Source organism: Mercenaria mercenaria, chromosome 18, assembly GCF_021730395.1.
Source record: "Mercenaria mercenaria strain notata chromosome 18, MADL_Memer_1, whole genome shotgun sequence".
In the NCBI taxonomy this organism is placed as follows: Eukaryota; Metazoa; Mollusca; class Bivalvia; order Venerida; family Veneridae; genus Mercenaria; species Mercenaria mercenaria.
In genome coordinates, this window is record NC_069378.1 from 14,690,228 (window position 1) to 14,713,007 (window position 22,780).

At 36.7% G+C, this 22,780-nt stretch overlaps 1 protein-coding gene across 1 annotated transcript; it reads left to right on the plus strand.

The window, feature by feature from the left end:
* Positions 1 to 1,134: 1,134 nt before the first annotated feature.
* Positions 1,135 to 16,181, plus strand: LOC123538332 (uncharacterized). The gene is made up of 3 exons (XM_045322352.2): positions 1,135 to 1,579; positions 8,770 to 8,970; positions 11,560 to 16,181. Exons 1-3 carry the CDS (start codon positions 1,165 to 1,167, stop codon positions 12,174 to 12,176), a joined length of 1,233 nt encoding a protein of 410 aa, XP_045178287.2. The 5' UTR covers positions 1,135 to 1,164; the 3' UTR covers positions 12,177 to 16,181.
* Positions 16,182 to 22,780: the final 6,599 nt, after the last annotated feature.

The window sequence follows — 22,780 nt, forward strand, 5'->3', positions numbered from 1 at the left end:
CCCCCTAGGGTCAAATATGGCCCCGCCCCGGGGTCCTAAGTTTTACAAAGACTTATATAGGAAAACACTTAAACCTTTGATATTTGGTTTGTAACATTGTCTTACGGTCCTCAATCAAAATTGTTCAAATTGTACCCCTTGGGTGAAAAGAGGCCCTGCCCTGGGAGTCCCAAGTCTTATACAGACTTATATAGGGAAAAGCTTTAAAATATTCTTGTCTGAAACCATATGACCTAGGCTTTTGATATTTAGTATGATGCATTGTCTAGTAGTCCTCTACAAAATTGTTTAATTTATGTCCCTGGGGTTAAAAGAGGCCCCGCCCTGGGGTCACTTAGTTATTATGTGAGTTATATAGGAAAATACATAAAAAATCATCTGATCCTATTTCCAAGACTGTTTAATTATAATTACCTTATGACCCCAAGTAATATGATGTCACTTGACTGTGACTTTGACCTACTGACCTACTTTCTTGTTTTTTAAGATACAGCTTTGAAATTTTGATGACATACACAGTTTTGCACACAAATCGTAAAACTTAATTTCATTGTCCATGAATGTGACCTACTAACTTAATATTAATATTTTATCATCAGTTTGACATTTGAAACATGTAGCTCATATTACCCAGGTGAGCGATCCAGGGTCATCATGACCCTCTTGTATAATTAATGTTCTCTTATCCAGGTATCACAATGAATAAAATTCACTAGTGTTGTCACCACTGAGCTATACACTTACTGAAAGAACTATAAAAACACAATTTAGTATTTCAACAAGTTACACATTATTTATGCTGTCTTCACTTACATGTGTATTCATTACATACGGACTTTCCCTCTCTAAGCAGTTCATGAGATGGAGAAAATATAGAACATATAGAGTGATTGTTCATTTTTCAAAGACATCAAGTTCTGAATGGTTTCCTGATCTAGGTTGCTCCTGCTGTCAGCCTGTATCTTCCTCAGTATGCTGAAGGACACCTCTGGATCAGCACTGCTGTGGGGTAGTGACAAGAGAAGTAAAGCCATCTTACTCAGTTCATGAAATCTCCCCTTTCCAGTGTGTAGCTTATGATGCCTATGGAAAAATCAATAGCAGTATCTGACCTACTGCAATTACGGTACGGGTACGGTACGGGATTGGGAACAACCAGAGAAAATGGCGGAAAACGGTGATCAACCGAAAATTAAAAAACAAAAAACTGAAGAAATGAGGTTACATCCTGTTTTCCTATCATTCTTAGATAGAGAAGAGAAAAAGGATTTGGATATGGGGTTGGTCGCTCTGGATATGGGATTGTCGGACATGATTTTAGGCGTTTTACATGTAGACGCCTGCAATTCTCTCGATCAAGTGAACTTCAAAGATTCAACTATATATATTAAAACATCTGCACACGATCTGAAGCCAGACATGAAAGGTAAACCTAAAGGTGGTGTTATTGGAGATGTTTTCCTTGATGGTCTGGATGTGCTGAAAAAGTATTTGAATATGGATCATCCGCAAGTTCCACAAGATAAATCGCAGCAGGAAGCGTTACTAAAGCTTTTGATATTCCTGACTTCTAAAGAAGGTAATTTGGGTGGGTCCAATTCTCGATATTGACATTATAGGATAAATCCCGTTTTCGGTATTAGCCACCAATAAATGCCCGTTCCCTAGTCCAAATAATTGTACTCAAATATTCAATGCCGAGGTCATAGAATAGTATTTCAATTGTGTGAAAGTAAGAACTTTCCTAATTTAAATCCTTATCTTCTGGCAAAAATAATTGCTAATATTGTACACGGTCTTTATATCAGTTAATCTCGCCAGCCTCCTGACACTATTTACGGAAATACCGGAAAATGGGATTGATCAGGACTATAATGTCGATATGGTCAATATTTTTGCATGGGGGTGCAGAGTTTCCAAGGGTGACCAGGCCAGTTTAGGTCAGTTGTAGCCCAGCTTCATGTGCGAAAAAAGTTCTTTGTTATTATAGAGACTACAATGCCCTCCACGCATAAACCACAATCATACCAATGAAAACGATGCAGAAAGTTTTTACATAACCCACATACCATTCAAAACAGTGCGGAAAGTTTTTATTCTAGGATAGAGTGCCCTCTTTTTGCGGTGCTAACAACTGGAACATAAATAATGTATCAGTAAAGTCTTACATTCAATTTATTTTCTGTATCTAAACTTCAGTCCACCTATCTGCCATAACTTTCAAAACACTTTTACAGTCTACAGAATGTATCTCAACATGTTTTCCACTTATAATAATATAAATACTGTTAAATTTCTACCTCAGTCATGTATAGCTGTGTGCATATATCGATCGGTTTATTTTTAAACCTCACTCACTTGATTTGTATGTGAAACTATTAATCATGAAGTTTAAATCAGGTTGATTTCCACCATAGTTTTTATCCTAGGGAGTGGCTGGGGGTCCAGCAACCTGACCTCTAATCCTAGAGTCTGGTAATCAATATACATGTACTGACTGACTTCCTAGTGTATAAGGTGATTGCTGGTAAAAGTTATGATCAGTTGTCACAAAATTGCTGTGATAACTTTTTTTGTAAATGTTTTCTTTATGATTAAATTATTAATCTCACTAGTATAGTCGGGTTTGAGGCATAATTGAATGGAAGTGGCCAGAGGTTCAGTAACAGGACCTCTAGACCCAGAGTCTAGAGGTCTGGTAATCAGTATAATTATTATGATTAGTTGTCATAAAGTTGCTGTTATTTCGTTCTTTGGTAAATCTTTTATAGTTTTTATCAGCTCTCACTCAGGTTCGGGGCATATCTGCTGAATATGAAATTTTAACAACAATTGCTGGTAGTCAGCCATTATTTATTTACTCAAGCAGTAAAACATATTCAACAATTCATGAGCACAATTCATATATCTCAAATACTAAAAAAAATATTTTAAAAGTTTATTATTTTAATGCATCAGTCCCGAGGAAAACAAAAATTTGACAAAAGCTTATGATAACGGCATACATATTGCTATTTTAATTTATTATTTATCAAATTTGCGATCACACTTTTCCCCTGAACTATATTAAATACTTCTGTTTCCTGTCACTTACAATGTACATGTATTTTAAACGATGAAAAAAATATGAGAGCAAACTTTTGAAGTCATGATCTCCCATTTTTAAAGATAAAATATAGTATCCTCTTTGTAAATACCATTCACAGTAGACTCCAGGTTTTGAGATCCAGTTACTAGATCCCTAGTGGCTAGCGTCCTACAACTGGACACTTTTGTAATATTTTTCATGATAACTTGGGAAATAGATAAAAATAATGGTTGAAATGTCACGTGAACAAAGCTAGTTTTTCCTCTCAGCTAAAGAGCTAATTTGTTTACTTCTAAAATTAGATAAAGTACTTTTTCAGGGCTCAAATGAAGGGCCACCGAATCACGTTTTTTAAGGTCTAACAGTACCATGTTTCCGGACCATATGGATAGCAAGTTGTCACTTACTTATTTTCAGTTTACGTTCAATATGGACTTAAACTTTATTTTCAACAAAGGGAAAGTAGTTGTACAGTGTCTGAGTCATAAAATTGTATGAATTACCTACCTTGAATTGATGATTTGATAGTATATCTCCTGACTGAATCTTATAACATTTCACTTTTCAAAGTGGATATTTTGATATAAAAATGTGTTTTAGGCTGTATGATATTCAAGCACTAAATTATCAAAAGTTGTATTTCCCCGATTTAAGTGTTTACTAAACGTCTCATCTGCTTACCTCATATTTGCATCCATGGGGCCTTTAGATTTAATGGCAGAAATACTGCGCATGCGCATCATGTCACTTCCAACTTCCCCTGACATGTAAACATGCTTTATGGGTGCAGACAAAATGAAATGTAGCATTTATTGTAAAATACCTTTAGAAATTTAACCATTCTAACTTCCCTGTATTGTTGAAAATCAAGCATCCATTTGATAAAAAAACAGATGAGCAAGGTTAAAGTCTGAAATAAAGCATTTATGGGGCTGTCCGGTTTGGTGGTCGTCCGGATTTGATGGTCGCCAGTAGCCACTGCCTTTTGATTTGATGCTTAGAATTTTGACCACTGGAATGTAAAAACTGTCTGGCTAAGGCTGGCATCTGTCCAAAATTACACTAAAGGTATGTTTATTATGGAAAAATGATTTTCCGGGAGATATTTAAGTTTTCCGTACGTCTGGGAAATAGGGTCTGAATCCGGGAAACTCCCGGACTATCCGGGAAACTTGACATGTATGCCTTTATCCTAACTGAATGGCGAACAGTGTAGATCTGCAGACTGCACTGGATTTAAAAAAAACATGGCTACCAGAGGTAGGCCTAATTTTCAGGGGTATGGTTTTATATTGTAAAATCATTTAATTTGGTAGGCCTAATTTTCAGGTATGGTTGTATACTGTAAAATCATTTAATTTTGTGGGTGCCCGCCTGCCTAGCTCAGTAAGTAAGGGCGTTTGTCTACAGATGTTGGGGTCGCGAGTTTGATCCTTTGGTGGGGCGTATGTTCTCTGTGACTATTTGATAAACAACATTGTGTCTGATATCATTAGTCCTTCACCTCTGATTCATGTGGGGAAGTTGGCAGCTACTTGCGGAGAACAAGTTTGTACTGGTACAGAATCCAGGAACACTGGCTAGGTTAACTGCCCACCGTTACATGACTGAAATACTGTTGAAAAACAGCGTTAAACCCAAAACAAAGTTATAAATAACATAATTTACTGGGCATTGAATTTCATGGTTTTAGTCAAAATGGCAGTTTCATGGGGATATGAATTTGTGGAATTCATCTTTTTAGCATAAAATGAATACTATTAGGAATTTTATTTGTTCATTGGGATTAAATTTCATGGATTGACTCAACCACAAATCCACGAAAATAAGTCTCCCACGAATATGAATGATTTCACAGTATATAGAAAACTTTGAGTCTTATTCTCTGAATCTACAGGCCAGTTTTCCCAGTTCTTTGGCAAAGAAATATTTCATGTACCTGTTTGAGCTGTGAAACGCCAGTGAGTGACATAGGATTGATACTCTTGTTGATACTATTAATTGTTCATGGTACAGTGCTTTATGATATATATTCAAGGTCAAAAGTCGGATGATCGACTAAATTTCAGGGGCTCTCTGATTATGTTAATGGAAAAGTTAAAAAATCTTCACAGACTTATATAATTTTATTGTAAAAAACCTTGAATGTTGAATTCGTGATCAGTACACATTAATTAGTTAAATCTTTAACGTGTTGTTGGAAGATTTACGCAATTTTACTGTGAAATCATTTGTAGCTCACCTGTCACATAGTGACAAGGTGAGCTTTTGTGATCACGCAGCGTCTGTCGTCCGTCGTCCGTCCGTCCGTAAACTTTTGCTTGTGACCACTCTAGAGGTCACATTTTTCGTAGGATCTTTATGAAAGTTGGTCAGAATGTTCATCTTGATGATATCTAGGTCAAGTTCGAAACTGGGTCACGTGCCGTCAAAAACTAGGTCAGTAGGTCTAAAAATAGAAAAACCTTGTGACCTCTCTAGAGGCCATAAATTTCAAAAGATCTTCATGAAAATTGGTCAGAATGTTCACCTTGATGATATCTAGGTCAAGTTCGAAACTGGGTCACGTGCCCGCAAAAACTAGGTCAGTAGGTCTAAAAATAGAAAAACCTTGTGACCTCTCTAGAGGCCATATTTTTCATGAGATCTTCATGAGTATTGGTCAGAATGTTCACCTTGATGATATCAAGGTCAAGTTCAAAAATGGGTCACGTGGGGTTGAAAATTAGGTCAGTAGATCTAAAAATAGAAAAACCTTGTGACCTCTCTAGAGGCCATATTTTACATGAGATCTTCATGAATATTGGTCAGAATGTTCACCTTGATGATATCTAGGTCAAGTTCGAAACTGGGTCATGTGGGGTCAAAAACTAGGTCATTAGGTCTAAAAATAGAAAAACCTTGTGACCTCTCTAGAGGCCGTATTTCTCAATGGATCTTCATGAAAATTGGTCAGAATGTTCACCTTGATGATATCTAGGTCAAATTTGAAACTGGGTCACGTGCGGTCAAAAACTAGGTCAGTAGGTCTAAAAATAGAAAAACTTTGTGACCTCTCTAGAGGCCATATTTTTCAATGGATCTTCATGAAAATTGGTCAGAATGTTCACCTTGATGATATCTAGGTCAAGTTCGAAACTTGGTCATGTGGGGTCAAAAACTAGGTCATTAGGTCTAAAAATAGAAAAACCTTATGACCTCTCTAGAGGCCATATTTCTCAATGGATCTTCATGAAAATTGGTCAGAATGTTCACCTTGATGATATCTAGGTCAAGTTCGAAACTGGGTCACGTGCGGTCAAAAACTAGGTCAGTAGGTCTAAAAATAGAAAAACCTTGTGACCTCTCTAGAGGCCATATTTTTCAATGGATCTTCATGAAAATTGGTCAGAATTTTACCTTGATGATATCTAGGTCAGGTTCGAAACTGGGTCACGTGGGGTTAAAAACTAGGTCAGTAGATCTAAAAATAGAAAAACTTTGTGACCTCTCTAGAGGCCATATTTTTCATGAGATCTTCATGAATATTGGCCAGAATGTTCACCTTGATGATATCTAGGTCAAGTTCGAAACTGGGTCACGGGGGATCAAAAATAGGCCAGTAGGTCTGAAAATAGAAAAACCTTGTGACCTCTCTAGAGGCCATATTTCTCAATGGATCTTCGTGAAAATGGGTTAGAATGTTCAGCTTGATGATATCTAGGTCAGGTTTGTAACTGGGTCATGTGCGGTCAAAAACTAGGTCAGTAGGTCGAAAAATAGAAAAACCTTGTGACCTCTCTGGAGGCCATATTTTTCAAGAGATCTTCATGAAAATTGGTGAGAATGTTCACCTTGATGATATCTAGGTCAAGTTTAAAGTGGGTCACGTGCCTTCAAAAAAAATTGGTCATTAGGTCAAATAATAGAAAAACCTTGTGACCTCTCTAGAGGCCATATTTTTCAATGGATCTTCATGAAAATTGGTCAGAATTTTTTATCTTGATAATATCTGGGTCACATGTGCTCAAAAACTAGGTCACTATGTCAAATAATAGAAATAACGACGTCATACTCAGTTCAACACTGGGTCATGTGGGGATAGGTGAGCGATTCAGGACCATCATGGTCCTCTTGTTATTAAAGTAGGACGAATTTTTCGCATATTTCGCGTTAGGACCAAAGCGCGAATTGAAAACAGCGCTATTATTATTTTTAACTTTATTTTTAGCTCACCTGTCACATAGTGACAAGGTGAGCTTTTGTGATCGCACGGCGTCCGTCGTCCGTGCGTCAGTCCGTGCGTGCGTGTGTGCGTAAACTTTTACTTGTGACCACTCTAGAGGTCACATTTTTCATGGGATCTTTATGAAAGTTGGTCAGAATGTTCACCTTGACGATATCTAGGTCAAGTTCGAAACTGGGTTACGTGCGATCAAAAACTAGGTCAGTAGGTCTAAAAATAGAAAAACCTTGTGACCTCTCTAGAGGCCATATTTTTTAAAGGATCTTCATGAAAATTGGTGAGAATGTTCACCTTGATGATATCTAAGTCAAGTTCGAAACTGGGTCAATTGCGGTCAAAAACTAGGTCAGTAGGTCAAATAATAGAAAATCCTTGTGACATCTCTAGAGGTCATATTTTTATGGGATCTGCATGAAAATTGGTCAGAATGTTCATCTTGATGATATCTAGGTCAAGTTCAAAACTGGGTCACGTCCGGTCCAAAACTAGGTCAGTAGGTCAGATAATAGAAAAACCTTGTGACCTCTCTAGAGGTCATATTTTTCATGGGATCTGCCTGAAAATTGGTCAGAATGTTCATCTTGATAATATCTAGGTCAGATTTGAAACTGGGTCACATGCTTGTCAAAAACTATGTCAGTAGGTCAAATAATAGAAAAACCTTTTGACCACTCTAGAGGCCATATTTTTCATGGGATCTGTATGAAAGTTGGCCTGAATATTCATCTTGATGATATCTAGGTCAAATTTGAAACCGGGTCAACTGCGGTTAAAAACTAGGTCACCAGGTCTAAACATAGAAAAACCTTTTGACCTCTCTAGAGGTCATATTTTTTAATGGATCTTCTTGAAAATTGGTGAGAATTTTCACCTTGATGATATCTAGGTCGAATTCGAAACTAGGTCACGTGCGGTCAAAAACTAGTTCAGTAGGTCTAAAAATAGAAAAACCTTGTGACCTCTCTGGAGGCCATATTTTTCATGAGATCTTCATGAAAATTAGTGAGAATGTCCATCTTGATGATATCTAGGTCAAGTACAAAACTGGGTCACATGCCTTTAAAAACTAGGTCATTATGTAAAATAATAGCAAAACCTTGTGACCTCTCTAGAGGCCATATTTTTCAATGGATCTTCATAAAAATTGGTCAGAATTTTTAGGTCAAGTTCAGAACTAGGTCACATAAGCTCAAAACTAGGTCACTATGTCAAATAATAGAAAAAACGACGTCACACTCAGTTGTGGGGACAGGTGAGCGATTCAGGACCATCATGGTCCTCTTGTTCATTTCTAAAATTATAGAAAATGCGTGAATTAAAGCCTGTGCGAAACAGTCTTTTTTTACATTTGCATGAAATTTAATGCCAGCGAATTTAAATGATTTCACAGTATTTCTTGTATACAGATGTGGTGCTCTTATATTTTATGTTCTGTGTTTGATTCTGATATTTGCAGATCATAAAATTCTGTATGAAGAAAAGGATGGTGAAGCAAATTGGGACGTTATCCTTGCACAACATCTTTTATCGAAGCTGGCAGTTAAAAGTACCTATACTATTACTGAATACCGTAGAATGACAATTCAAGACGGAGAGCCAATGTGTGAATGTAATGCAAAGGATAAACTTGTTGGTGAAAAAGGAGACACTAGCTTTGGTACGTAGCATCATTTGAGGCATGTAGCCAGCTTTAATCTCAGTTAGATGGAAGAAAATGTATTGCCACGATGGTGTATTTAGGCTAAAGTATTAGCTAACTAACAAGTTTGTTCAAAGCAGGTCCATTGAGTCAGCTATGTCTAATGAATCCTATCCCAGGAAGCAGTGTTTTAGGGTCAGTATTATGTGTTCATCGCAGGGAGCAGTGATTTAAGGGTCCCTGTTTTACGAAAAGTTGTTGAGAACTAAAAATGTGATGTGTTTCTACTATATTTAAGCCATACTGTTTATAACACAAGACAATGAGCTTTGTGTTTTTTCAGGAGTGTAACCTATTTTTGACAAATGCTTAATGCTGTTTCAATTCTGACACATTTTTTTCTGCTAGTTTATTTTTAGCTCGACTAAATGAAGTATAAGGAGAGCTATCCTACTTGACCCGGCGTCGGCTTCTTTCCGCATCCCCACCATCAGGGCTCCGGAAATTTTGATAACTCACTCGGTCCGAAACGAAAATCCTGACATTGGCGCTACCCCACCCACTGCATTCCCAATATTACATATTTTGTAAAACGTGATAGAGTAAAGAAATAAGCATGTCATGCGTTAAAACTGAGTTACCGGTCACCGCGTGTTTCCATACAATGAAGACAGTTATTCAGTGTTATGTGTGATCGTTACTTTGTTTAAATTTCGATGTTTTTCCGAGAAAATACTCTGTAAGGATAAAATTACCGAAGCATTGACACCGTGTGCGTAACTAGTCTAAAAGCCAACGCACGTGACCGGTACCATATACACGGCAGATACTTTGTGATGTTTCCTCATTCTTTGACGGAATTCTATAAAATACAATGCGTCAAAGTGAATTACACGACACATATTCTCTGCTAAACAGTCTCAGTATTTTAAGAATACTCTGCCATGGACGGAATGTGTACGTTATATGAACGCTGAGATCGAATTTCCCGCATGTATAGTACCAAAAGGTCGCGCGTGTTGGCCACGGATGTTTCATTTCACTTATGTTGTACTTCAGTAAGCAACTGCATTTCATAAAGTTATATGTTCTCTTCTGATGTAAACAAAAATTCATTTTGAAACGTTTTTTAAAAGACCGATTTGATAAACAGCGCCACTCCGGTTTTCTTTATCATTCGTGTTTGCCAGTCCATTTTTTTTTCCTTTTTCTTTTTTGCACAGTCAGGTTGCAAAGACGATTTTCTGCACTTGTTTCAACTGGAGCCCCAACAAATGAATTTTGTAATTTTTTCAAATCAAGTTATTATAAAAAATATTTTGATCGGTTTTCTGTGTGATGTCTCATTAAATCAAAGACCTATAATGTACAATTAAAGCTCTTTGATTAAATGCAGTGACCATTTGTTTTTTACCGTGATCAAACATAGCCTTTTGAAATAAACCATCCATCGGATTCTAAATAAAAGAAGTGGATCCCTGTCGAAATGATTTGGATCCAGTCAGACATATTTGGAAACCAGTCAAAAATGTTTAATACATTGCAGTCGGCTGTCTGCAAACATTAAAGGATGTGCCGCGTGAGCACTGATTGCGTCACGTGCTAATTACGGACCGATTATCAAAGTGACAATCAGACCGTTTGACACGTTTATTGATTATCTGAGGGTGCGACCAATAATTTCCTGCTTGGCAGTAGATGGTGTATTGAGATATCAGACCGAAATTTATACTTTTCTCCATTTTTACGGGACCGATTTTTTTCGTTTTTTCACTTCATGAATCGGTCTGAAAAGTCAAAAATCGGTCCCAAACCGGCAAAATTCCGAAGCCCTGCCCACCATGGTTCTGACATGCATTTTGGTCAAATTATGTCCCCTTTTGAAAAGAAAACTTCTGGTTAAAATTTCCAGGCAAGTTACTATCTCCAAAAAGAATGCAGATACATGATTGAAAGTCTATAGATATTTTAACATTTAGGGTAATATTTTCCTGCTTCCGCGGCAATAATTTGATTAGTCGAGCATTGGCTGTCTTACGGACAGCTGTTGTTTAATTTACAGATGATGAAATATCATAGAAGAGCAATATTTAAGTGATATGACATTGTGCGGCTGTAAAATGCTATTATTTCTGGTCCTTTGGGATCATGGAGTTCATTCAAATGAATTTTCTTTGCTAATAGAGTTCTTCTTAAGCTAATTATAAATGGATGTCACAGAGGGGTCTTTTCATTACATCTCGTGAATTGAACAGACCCAGTCAAACAATGCCTGCTATAACTTTGCTTTCTTCTTGCCCCATGTGGTTCTGGGACGATCTTTGTATGAAAAGAATTGGAACCACTGCCTTACTCTTGCATGGTCGTAAGAGGCGACTTATAGCGTCTGAACACTTGGTTTTGCATTAACTCTCTGATTCCAGGAGGTACGCAAATTTTCATTCCATGTTTGTATTCCGATGTAAATGAGATATGGAACCAAAATTTGTAGTCCTGGTTGGCGCCATATAACCTGTACTATGTTGGTGCACTGTAAAACCCAAATAAATAAATAAATAAATTGTTGTGTTCTGTGCTTTCAAAGGATCTTGTTTTTGTTTTCTTCAGGATGTCTGAAAGGATGGCATGGAGAAGCTGACATTATGATGGAAGATGTTGCAGTCACTCTATTTCAAGAAAATCCTGAAAATGAATCTGAATCAGCTTCTTGTATTGAAATGGAAGTGTCTGAAAACTTTTGTAGGAGAGACATTTGCCATGTTATTTCTGAGACAATTGTGTTTTCTTTTCTGCAACGGAAAGTGAAAAATGGAAAGTTGAAAAATTCTTTAATACCTGTAATAGGATTTGGTGCTAAAAGTTTCTTAATTTGTTTCTATGACTCAGAAAATGATGTTCTTCTACAATCTAGACCTGTGGAAATTTTTGATGGAAATGCACTCCATACCAGAGCTGTTTTGTTTCTTTGGCTGACGCTAAATTATGAATACTTCTGTTCCGGAATCTCTCAAGAAATGAAAGCCTGTAAAGCTGACTTCATCAAAGGGCTTGGTGACAATGCAAAAATGTACTTTGAGGATGTGGCTAGACCTTTGCATCAACCAGATACTTCTGATTCAGACAAAGATCTGTTTCCTTGGTCATCTGAACCAAGGCCTTCTGAGTTCAGGCACACTCCAAGTCTAAGATACCTAGATTTGCGTCAAAATCCCTGGCAAAATTAAATCAGATGTCTTCCTTTCAGTCTGCAGCTAAATGGGATATAGAATCTTACTATTTTATGTCCAATGTGTGGACCATTTCTTGTTCTGTGTGCTGACTACATTTTATCCGGTGTACAAAGTATTGCTGGATTTCATTTACTCTTGATGATAGGAAGACTTTGTCTCAAACCTAGTTACGAACATCGTTGCAGTTTTCCTTATTAAAGAATGATACTGCATAGTTTCAGGCCTTTGAACCTTCACATGAATACAGTTTTATGCCTGTCCATTTTTATGCCCATGAAGGGAGGCATATTAGTTTTCAACTGTCCGTCCATTAGTTTGTTAGTTCGTTCGTTCATCACAATGTTAACTTTTTGCATGAAGGCACTTTACTCGCGAACCACTGCATCCAGGACCTTCAAACTTCACATACTGATAGTACTTATTGAGTACAGGACTCCTACTGACCTTTGGGTTACCAGGTCAAAGGTCAAGGTCACAGGGACCAATGTTAACTTTTTGCATGAAGGCACTTGACAGGCACTTCAAACTTCACATGCTGATAGTACTTATTGAGTACACGACCCCTACTGACTTTGGGGTCAAAGGTCAAGGTCACAGGGGCCAATGTTAACTTTTTGCATGAAGGCACTTTACTTGCGAACCACTGCACCCAGGACCTTCAAACTTCACATGCTAATAGTACTTATTGAGTACACAACCCCTATTGACTTTGGGGTCACCAGGTCAAAAGTCAAGGTCACCAGGTCAAAGGTCAACGCTTTGGGGGCATTTGTCACCATTAGTGACAGCTTTTGGTTTCTTAACTGATACTAAAAGTCTTACAAAGAGAAGTGAAGCATATTGTCATGTTTGTAGACTGATTGGCCTCTTCAATTTTTCCTTGCCAAGGGTCACTAGACCTTATCTGTAGATTAAGGGTCAGAAGGTAAAGGTCAAGGGTCATAATCAACCTTGTGGCTGAAATCAATTTCTGATCAATGTTGGAAAGTTCTTGAATTTACAGCTGTCGAACTTTTTGGGATGACTGTCTATTAATATTATCAGAAGATAACTTTTGTTGATTTGATGTTAGTCCATCAGAGATGGCCACAGTAACTTTTACAGTGAAAACGAGCTATGTGATCATTAACAGGAAAATGATTCTAAAGGCCAACTGGCCTTCAAACTTTGTTAGTGTAGATTGTTTACGGTCAGTACATGTCCTATATTTCTTTTACTGTTAGTGTCATCAGGTCAGAAGTCAAGGGTACTGTTCAACAGTTCTCTGTCTGTAATTTGAGACTGCATAAGCATAACAATGTAAATAAAAGTATGTATTGCGGTCAATTTTTGACCTAACATTTTGGGTCTTAAGGTCAAAGGCCAAAGTTAATGCAACCTTGCGACCGAAAATTACATATAGGCCATTGTTTGGGCATATGTGTTTTAGTCATGCTTTTGAATTTGAAATTACAGATAGGACTAGACCGCGTTTATGTTGAAAAGTTTATAGCTTGACTGTATGAAGTATATGGAGAGCTATTCTACTCGCCCTGGCTTTGGTGTCTATGTTCATGTCCACAGCTTGATTAAAGTTTCAATGCCCTTTCACTTCACTTCTGTTAGTATTCCCCCAAATACAAAGTATATAGGGGCTATATTTGAGTCACACATGTTTGTCTTCTGGTCTGTCCATCCATATTTGTTTCTGTGCAGTGTCTTCTTATCTGCTTTGAAGATTTTCAAAGTAAATTAAATAAGTCATTAATCTGTTATCTTACCAATGTGATATATACAGAGCGTAAAATGCAGGTCACTTAGTCTAAAGTTAAGGTCACACTTTGAGGTCAAAGATCAATGAGTTTCACTGTGCCTGTACCATATCTTATGAACTGAAGGTTATCTGTTAACTAGCATCAAATACTTACCTCATCAAGATGCACAATACAGCTCACTAAATTCAAGGTCAAAGGAAACAGAGGTAAAAGGTCAAATAACTTAACTTCGTATCTGCTGTATATCTTCTTTGTGACTTAAAAGATTTTCATTAAAGTAGCTTCAAATGTGTACCTCATCAAGACACATGCAGAGGATATAGCCTATACATTAAGTTCAAGGTCAAAAGCTGAAATTTGTGTCCTTCCCATTATCTCTTACCCTCTGGCTGGATTTGTATAATTTAAAAACTAGCATCAATTTTTAGGTCCCTGAAGCCAACATGCAGAATGCAACCAATGGTACAATGCTTGAAAGATCTTCACAAAACTTGGTCTGTAACATCATTGTTATGTCCTTTCCCAAATTTGTTTTGATTGGGGCACTTCCTGGATTATTTGAATAGGGGCACTTACCTCCTAACAATAGAGCTACAAATAGAGAAACCTTTAAGCAATTTTTATGCCCCAAAAGGGAGGCATATTAGTTTTCAACTGTCCGCCCGTTCGTTAGTTCGTTCGCTCGTCACAACGTTAACTTTTTGCATGAAGGCACTTTTCTCGCTAACCACTGCACCCAGGACCATCAAACTTCACATGCTGATAGTACTTATTGATTACACGACCCCTATTGACTTTGGGGTCACCAGGTCAAAGGTCAAGGCGCTGCGGGGGCATTTGTCACCGTTAGTGACAGCTCTTGTTTCTCATGAACTGCTTGATGGATCTTTATCAAACTTGGTATGAAGCATCATTATTTGATCCTTACCCAGTTTCGCTCATTTAAGAGCTTAAAATAAAAAGCTTTTAAACAGCTTCTTGTCGCGAACAGTTTGTTGGATCTTCATCAAAATTGGTCTAAAGCATCATTATATGGTCCTCGCCCAAACTGCTCATGATGAGCTATTGAGAGCACCACGAGTCTGTTGTGTGTCTTCAACAATTTGACTGTTAACACTCTAGAGCTCACAATTTTAGCCCACTCTTAATGAAACTTGGTCAGAATATTATTCTAAATAAAATCTCTATGAGTTTGTTTCTGGGTCATCTGAGTTAAAATCTAGATCTCTAGGTCAATTAATAGGGAAACCTTGTAAAAACTTTAGGTCAGTTAATAGGGAAACCTTGTAAAAACTTTAGATGCCACATTTTCTACCTCATCTTTATGAAACTTTGTACGAATGTTTGTCTCTTTCAGATCTATGAGTTTCTGTTTTATCATCTTAAAACTTTATGAGAATGTTTGTCTCTATAAAATTTGGGTCACATTCATAACTTGGTTACTTGGGATCAAAAACTAGGTCACTAGGTCAAATCACAGAAAAAGCTTGTTAACACTAGATAGAGGCCACATTTTCTGTTTGATCTTCTTAAATCTTTGTCAGAATTGTTGTCTCTGTGAAATCCAGATTAATTTTAAAAGTTTGGTTACATGAGGTTAGAAACTAGGTCACCAAGTTAATGGAAAACTTCACTTCATCATTATAAATAAATGTTTGGCTTTGTAAAATCTAGGTCAAGTTCAGAACTTTGTTACCCAAGGTCTTTAACTAGGTCACTAGGTCAGATCATTGATAAACATTGGCCACACTTATTACTTGATCTTCCTAAAACTTCGTTAGAGTGTTTGTCTCTTTGAAATTTGAGTTGAGTTCAAAGCTGTGTTACCTGATGTTTTAAACTAGATCTCTAGGCCGAATCATAGAAAAAGCCTCGAACAGACAATATGCATGCCAAACACTTGCATCAAAAGACTAGTGTCAGAAAGTCGCCTCTCCTTAATTATATTGATTGACAGGTCAATATCAGTGAGTTCTTTCATTGCATACATATTGTATACAAAATGACCTTTGTGAGACATAAATAGTTGCTAAAGTAAAATAAAGTATGTAATTAAACATGTCTACCACTATCACAGACTTTTTAAGAGTAGAAGGAGGAAAAATATTTCGTTTAATTCTATTCCTAATGATTTATGTGCTAAATAGATTTGTGTACTATTATTGCTAGCATGTTGTGTACAAACATACTTTGTAAGAAATAAAGTAGTTGTAATTGTTGAATAAAATTTATACTTAAAACACAATTACTGTTCGAATTTCATGGATGTGCAAGCTGATCTTGGTCTGTATTTGTCACAAAGGCATAATTACTTGCCACCAGCAGGCTAAAGTTTAAAGACTGGTGGATCTTCAAAGAACTTGGTTTGTAGTGTCATTATGTATCTCTCAATTCAGTACAAATGAGGGCCCAAAGACCGTTTTGGGTCCACTAGAGCTAAAAAAGAAATACATTTAACAAGTTGTTCTCATGAATGGTGTAATGGAACCTCGTGAAACTTGTTTGTAGCATTCTTAATGAAGTTCTCTGTTAAAGTTCTTTAAATGAGGGCACTTGGGCCCCGTTAGTGGATCACCTAAGCTAATGATAAGGTTATTTATAGTTAGATGACTGCTTCCTTTGAACTGCTTTGCTGATCTCATTAATCGTGGTTTTTGACACTCTTTTTAAGGTCCTCTCTTAAATGTGTCCAAATGGAGGCAGTTGACCACTTTTACGTTTTTAGCTCGCATGCACTTTGTTCAGTGTGAGTTATTAGTAAAGCTGGATGGTCCATCGTCCTGCGGCAACTCTTTGACATAAACTGAAACTACTGGTTACATTTCCACCAAACGTGGTGAGTAGCATCCTGGCATGGACCTCTATTACAGTTGTTCAAATGGTTCACCTTTGCTCCTCTAAGGAGCTGCCAGAGCTAAAAATAGAGAAACCTTTAAGTGACTTCTTAACATAAACAACTTGATGGATATTCATCAAACTTTGTCTGTAGCGTCAGTAAAAGGTCCTCTCCCAATTTTGTTCATATTTATACGGATAGAGGCACATGGTTTCTTTTAGGGACCACTAGTCTAAGAGCTGAAAATAGAAATACCTTTACATGACTGTTTCTCATGAACTCATTGATGGGTCTTCATTTTACTTGATGTGCATCATCATCATAAGGTGTCCTCCTACTTTGTCCAATAGATACCATTTTTAAATGACTTTTTCTATGATGGATCTTCATCAAACTTAGTTTCAAGCATCACTGTAAGGTCCTCTTCCATTTAGTAGTACTTCGTTGTGCCCATTAAGGGGCCGCCAGAGTTGAAAATGGAAAAAAAATGTTTTAAGTGACATCTTCCCATGAAACACTGACTGAATCTACTTTAAACTTTGTGGCGTCATTTAAGGGTCCTCTCCCAAACGTGTTCAACTTTGAGCTCTTGGCTAATTTTAGGGGTAAGGAGAACTAAAAATAGAAAAAAAAAACATCTGGACCACTTAATGGTTTTTGATTAAATTTGGTCAGTACCATTACTGTAAAGTTCTCAGATTTATATAAATACTTCTGCTTGGCCCTATTTAATGGACACCAGAGCTAAGAATGAAGGAACATGGTCCCTTTTAGGGCCTGCTAGAGATTAAAATAGAAATTCATCGAAATGACTGTTTCTTATTAACTGATTGATGGATCGTCGTGAAACTTGGTGTACAGCATCATCATAACGTGTCCTGCCTTTTCGTCCAATAAAAACTTTTAAATGACTTCTTCTCATGATGGATCTTCATCAAATTGTGATTGTATCATCACTGTAAGGTTCTCTTCAAAATTGTTTTAAGCGTTTCTTCGTTTGGCCCTTTTACAGAAGAATCCTTTAAATAATTTCTATTTTAATGACCTTAAAATGTTCTCCAAGCTTTGTCAGAAGCAAGGTCCGATGGTCAAGGTCCTATTCAGGTGATCGCCTTAGGCCCATTTGCGTCTCTTGTTAATTGAAAGCACAGATGTTGCAATGCATGATTTAGTGTGTCATACATGTATTCAAGGTCAAATAGTAATGGTCATATAAACGACTTGGGGCCACTTTCACCCACATGTTCCATTTTCTGTTTGTCATATCTTAGGCATGGTTTGAAGGACTCCAATAATGCATTGTAGAAATGTTGACTACTGTAGGGAAATGTGGCCCTGAAAGTTCAGTTAGCTTGTTGAAGAAGGCAAAATTTCACGGCCTTTTATACTTGTATATATGCACATATTACATAGTGTTTTTATTCGCTTGTCTGAACTTTGGTTTGGGTGACCTATTAGTATAGGTGGATAGTCCGTCTTTGTACTAAAACGGCTTGTGTACCAGTTCATCAAGCCAACAGAAATGTAAATTAGAGTGAGGCATTGAGTCGTACTGAGAATTGCCTCTACCGTATCGTCCCGCGGATGAACGCTGAAGATAAATACATATAGAACAGGTCAAATGCTGGTCAGGTGTTAATTTCATCACAACATAAATCCAGACTTATTTCAAATGTATCACGATTGTACAAATCCTGAGTTGGTGTTAAATTCTTATATGGACAAGAATGATACATGTAAACTGTGCACGCCTGAATACCAGCTCCGCAGAATAGATCACAGGGATTTGAATTAAGCATTTGACTGGTAACGAATCAATGTTTTGAACAGAAACAAACGCAATCAAACAATACCACAGGGCATATAATGATATAAATGATATTACATGCAACTGAAATACCACATCTATACTTCAAAGTATACATTAAACACATAGAAATATTTGAAAATATATCGATGTGATTTATTTAAAGCTAACTGGGTAAATTACCCATCAATCAGTCGTATTTAAAAAGGAGTTCTGAAGCGCAGTTGATTTGCGATATACTTATTGTGTCTGAATGTTTGTGATATAATCCCAAATGCCTCATTCACTTGTTTTTAGTTTAGTTTGTACCCGCACCAAAACATAAGGCGAATTTCCAGCTTTAAGTGGTTGCGAAAAAGCAAAAACATTTCAGACACGAGCGTGCATTATGAGTGGAAACAATGATTTCCCGCATGCCAGCATTTTTGTTATTTAGGTGTATGAAAGCATTCAAGGGCCTTAAACATAACCATACCATTCATTAATACAAGTACATTTATTTATTTATTTTGTTGGGTTTAACGTCGCACCGACACAATTTTAGGTCATATGGCGACTTTCCAGCTTTAATGGTGGAGGAAGACCCCAGGTGCCCCTCCGTGCACTATTTCATCACGAGCGGGCACCTGGGTAGAACCACCGAGCTTCCGTAAGCCAGCTGGATGGCTTCCTCACGTGAAGAATTCTAATACAAGTACAAGTACATACATCAACATTGTGTATTTTCTTCATGCTCATGATAAAATTTACAATACCTTTTAAAACAATATGGTAACTAATGAATGATTCAGTAATATTCGCTATAATCGCTTGCAACATTCGATTGCAATATGCACAGTACAATGAATAAATATACCACCACATTTCCATTCACAGTGATTTGCACAAATTACTCGTTGCAGTTCAAGTATAAGATCATGCTTTGAATAATCTACTTCCGGTTAAACATAATGATCGTGTCGTCCTTAGAGACAGAGAAGTGCTTTCAAATGCAAATGATTTTCTAACTGAAAACCATATGAGCCGCGCCGTGTGAAAACCAACATAGTGCGTTTGCGACCAGCATGGATCCAGGATACGCAGTCTGGTCAGGATCCATGCTGTTCGCTAATGGTTTCTCTAATTGCAATAGGCTTTGAAAGCGAACAGCATGGATCCTGATCAGACTGCCCGGATACGCAGGCTGGTCTTGATCCATGCTGGTCGCAAACGCACTATGTTTGTTTTCTCATGGTGCGGCTCATATGTTGTTTACATTCTTTAACATGCATCACAAATAAAGTGAAACTCCACAGTACCCTCATATACGTTCTGCATATGAATCATTTCTAACGTTTACACTGAGAGTATAAATTTGTAGATTTTGTTTCTTTAACTTGAAGAACTATTTCATACAACGGTCTGTTTGTGGATGTATTAATCTTTTTTAGTTATTTGTTATTCATCAACACGCGATAAACGGCTATAATATCGTAAGAAAGACATTTAAATAAGTTTTACAGCCAAATGTAATACGTATACAAACTCTCACAAAAGCTACAACTTTCTTACATTAATTATATTATAACTGATAGCGGAAATTATTTAGCTGCTTAATGTGAAATGCCTCCAGATCAAGGTCATGTTTTTTAACAATATGCGAAAACGATAAAACTATGTTATTTGAAAAGACATTTTAACGTTTCATAGAAATACAGCTGAAGTATATTTGACATCAAATTTCAATAGCGTTATTTTTTGTTAGTTTTTTTTTTTTTATTCTGAGCTACAAGTGTGCTATCGTAGGAATACAGTGGCATGCATAAAATTCGAGGCGTTCAGCTTTAATATGTTTTGTCATTCAGGGGAAGTTTATAAGAGCAACATCCAGCTGAGCTGAAACAGGCTTTGAAGAAAACAATACAAATTGATTCTGATGTAATGTAATAAAACACTTATTGACCGGCAATTCTTCCAGTAAGGTGTAAATTATATTAGACGTACTTTTATAGCTACTCAAATCGAAAGATTATTATTATACTAGAAATATGGTAATTCTTTTTGTAACATTTCCAATACATAGTGTAGGGCATTCTTGCAGTTTTACTTGTTATTGGTGCAGAACATGAATCACATGACAGTAAATATTGAACGACACATACAGTACAAATATTTGCATACGTCTTTTTACATACATTGTTGATTTATTCATGCCCATTACCTATGTCGAATATAGCATTGTTTATCTTCGTTCGTTTAGGTAATGATATTTGATTACAATTTTTAAATAACAAAACACCTTATACCAATTTGTTAATGCACATGTATGTTATTTGCAATCTAATACTGTGTTCAGACTACGTTTTTAATCCTACATTAACTTGGGTTTATTTTTTAAACTCGTTTGCGTCCACACTATATGTGGTGTAAAACGTGAATTTTGTAAAGGTCAAATGGTTTCTGTAATGTAGCATTAAAACTACCTCAGGAGGTGGTTTTAATACTACATTAAAAAGTAATGCTACATTATTTTACAAATGTGAACGCAAATATGGGTTATAACTGGTTTGACAATCCCAAATCCACAGATCTTACTTTTTGGAGGAAGAATACCATGTGTTTCTCTTTTGTATCAAACAATTGATGCTGTGGCTGGCAAAAGTAATTGGACTGTTGTTGAAACAAAAACATTAAATTGCCATATGGAGTCATGCTGACGCTCAAAATGGACAATAGATGGAATGAACAGAAATTCTTAGATGAGCACAGAAGTTTCAATATTGATGACCCCTTCTTGTTTCTGTTAGCCTCAATTCTTTGTAACCTTTTTTGCTTATTGCAAGATATTTATTAACTTCCAACATTGCATGTATATATTTAAACCACATTTCTTTGCCTAGTGTGGATGCAAACTAGATTATATTTTGATGGGTTTTGAATGTCAAATACCAATTATAGCCAATTAGTGCCTAATAAAAATAAAACCGTTCTGCTAGTGTGAACACGGTATTAGAGCGATTATTTCGTGTATGGAAATAGAAAAGAGTTTAACACCAACCCAGTTCATTTTTCCACGAAAGCTAGATTATGTTGTGGTAAATGTAAATTGAGATTGACAGTTTCACGCAACTCAACCCATTTCGTCAAGATTTGTTGTGCGGTCGTTAATTTACTGTCTAGAACAGGCAGTTTTACTATATCAAAATTTTCGTTCCTTCCAATCGATTTTGATTATTTTTCTTTGTAAAGCTAAAGGCTTCATAAACAAAAAATAATGATTAGTTTTCATACGTTCCATATGAATAAAGATAAAACATTTTACTATATTATCTAATAATATAAAACATCCGTTGGCGACTCCGTGTCCAGTAGATGTAAATTGCATAGAATTTGAATTAACAACGAATATATTTTCATCTGTATTGTTGTCTTTATCATCTGCAATATACTACTTGTATTTTTCTTTCACAATACGAAGGATGATTCGGCGTTCCCTAACACGCTCCCCGGGCGCAAGTATTTCTGATTTTCTCTCATATTGTAACAGTCTTCTCCTGTAATTATAAGAGAATGATATTCAAATATATCTTACTTGCTTGATCAAAGATCAATTCATTTACATTTCAATCCGAGGGTCTGGTATGCAAACTTATCGTGTCGCTGTGACGACAAACCAACCAAAACAAACATCAGCAAAACGGTCATGCTTTAAAAGTGATATACAAAATGTAACTATTATTAAGCTTCTTCGTGGTACTATATTCAGATTTATTTTTAATGTGTAGATATGACAAAGTGACGCAGACTCAGATATTGAAAAGTCGCCAAAGTATAACAAATAGCATTGCCAACCACTATTTTGTCTTGCTTTTGTTGGGTTTAACGTCGCACTGACACGATTATAGGTCATATGGCGAGTTTCAAGCTTTGATAGTGGAGGAAGACCCCTCCTGCCTCTCTGTGCATTATTTCAACGCCCCTAGATAGACGCTAACCCACATCGGTGAGGGGCAAGAGATTCGAAGTCAGCGGCCACTGAGGCCCCCATTTTGCAACAGTCCCTTATTTGTGCTATATTGTGAAACCCTTGTTTATTCAAAAGCAATAACGAAAGTGTAACCACACGATAAAATCTCGCATACACGCCGTCTCAATTACGACTACTATATACAACTCATTATGCCATTTCATATTATCAAATTTCTAAGCACGTTTGAATGTG

Coding starts and splice junctions, on each gene's coding strand:
- LOC123538332 (XM_045322352.2), top strand. CDS start 1,165: ATGGCGGAAAACGGTGATCAACCGAAAATTAAAAAACAAAAAACTGAA. Junction 1,580..8,769: donor ATTCCTGACTTCTAAAGAAG/GTAATTTGGGTG, acceptor TGATATTTGCAG/ATCATAAAATTCTGTATGAA. Junction 8,971..11,559: donor AAAAGGAGACACTAGCTTTG/GTACGTAGCATC, acceptor TGTTTTCTTCAG/GATGTCTGAAAGGATGGCAT.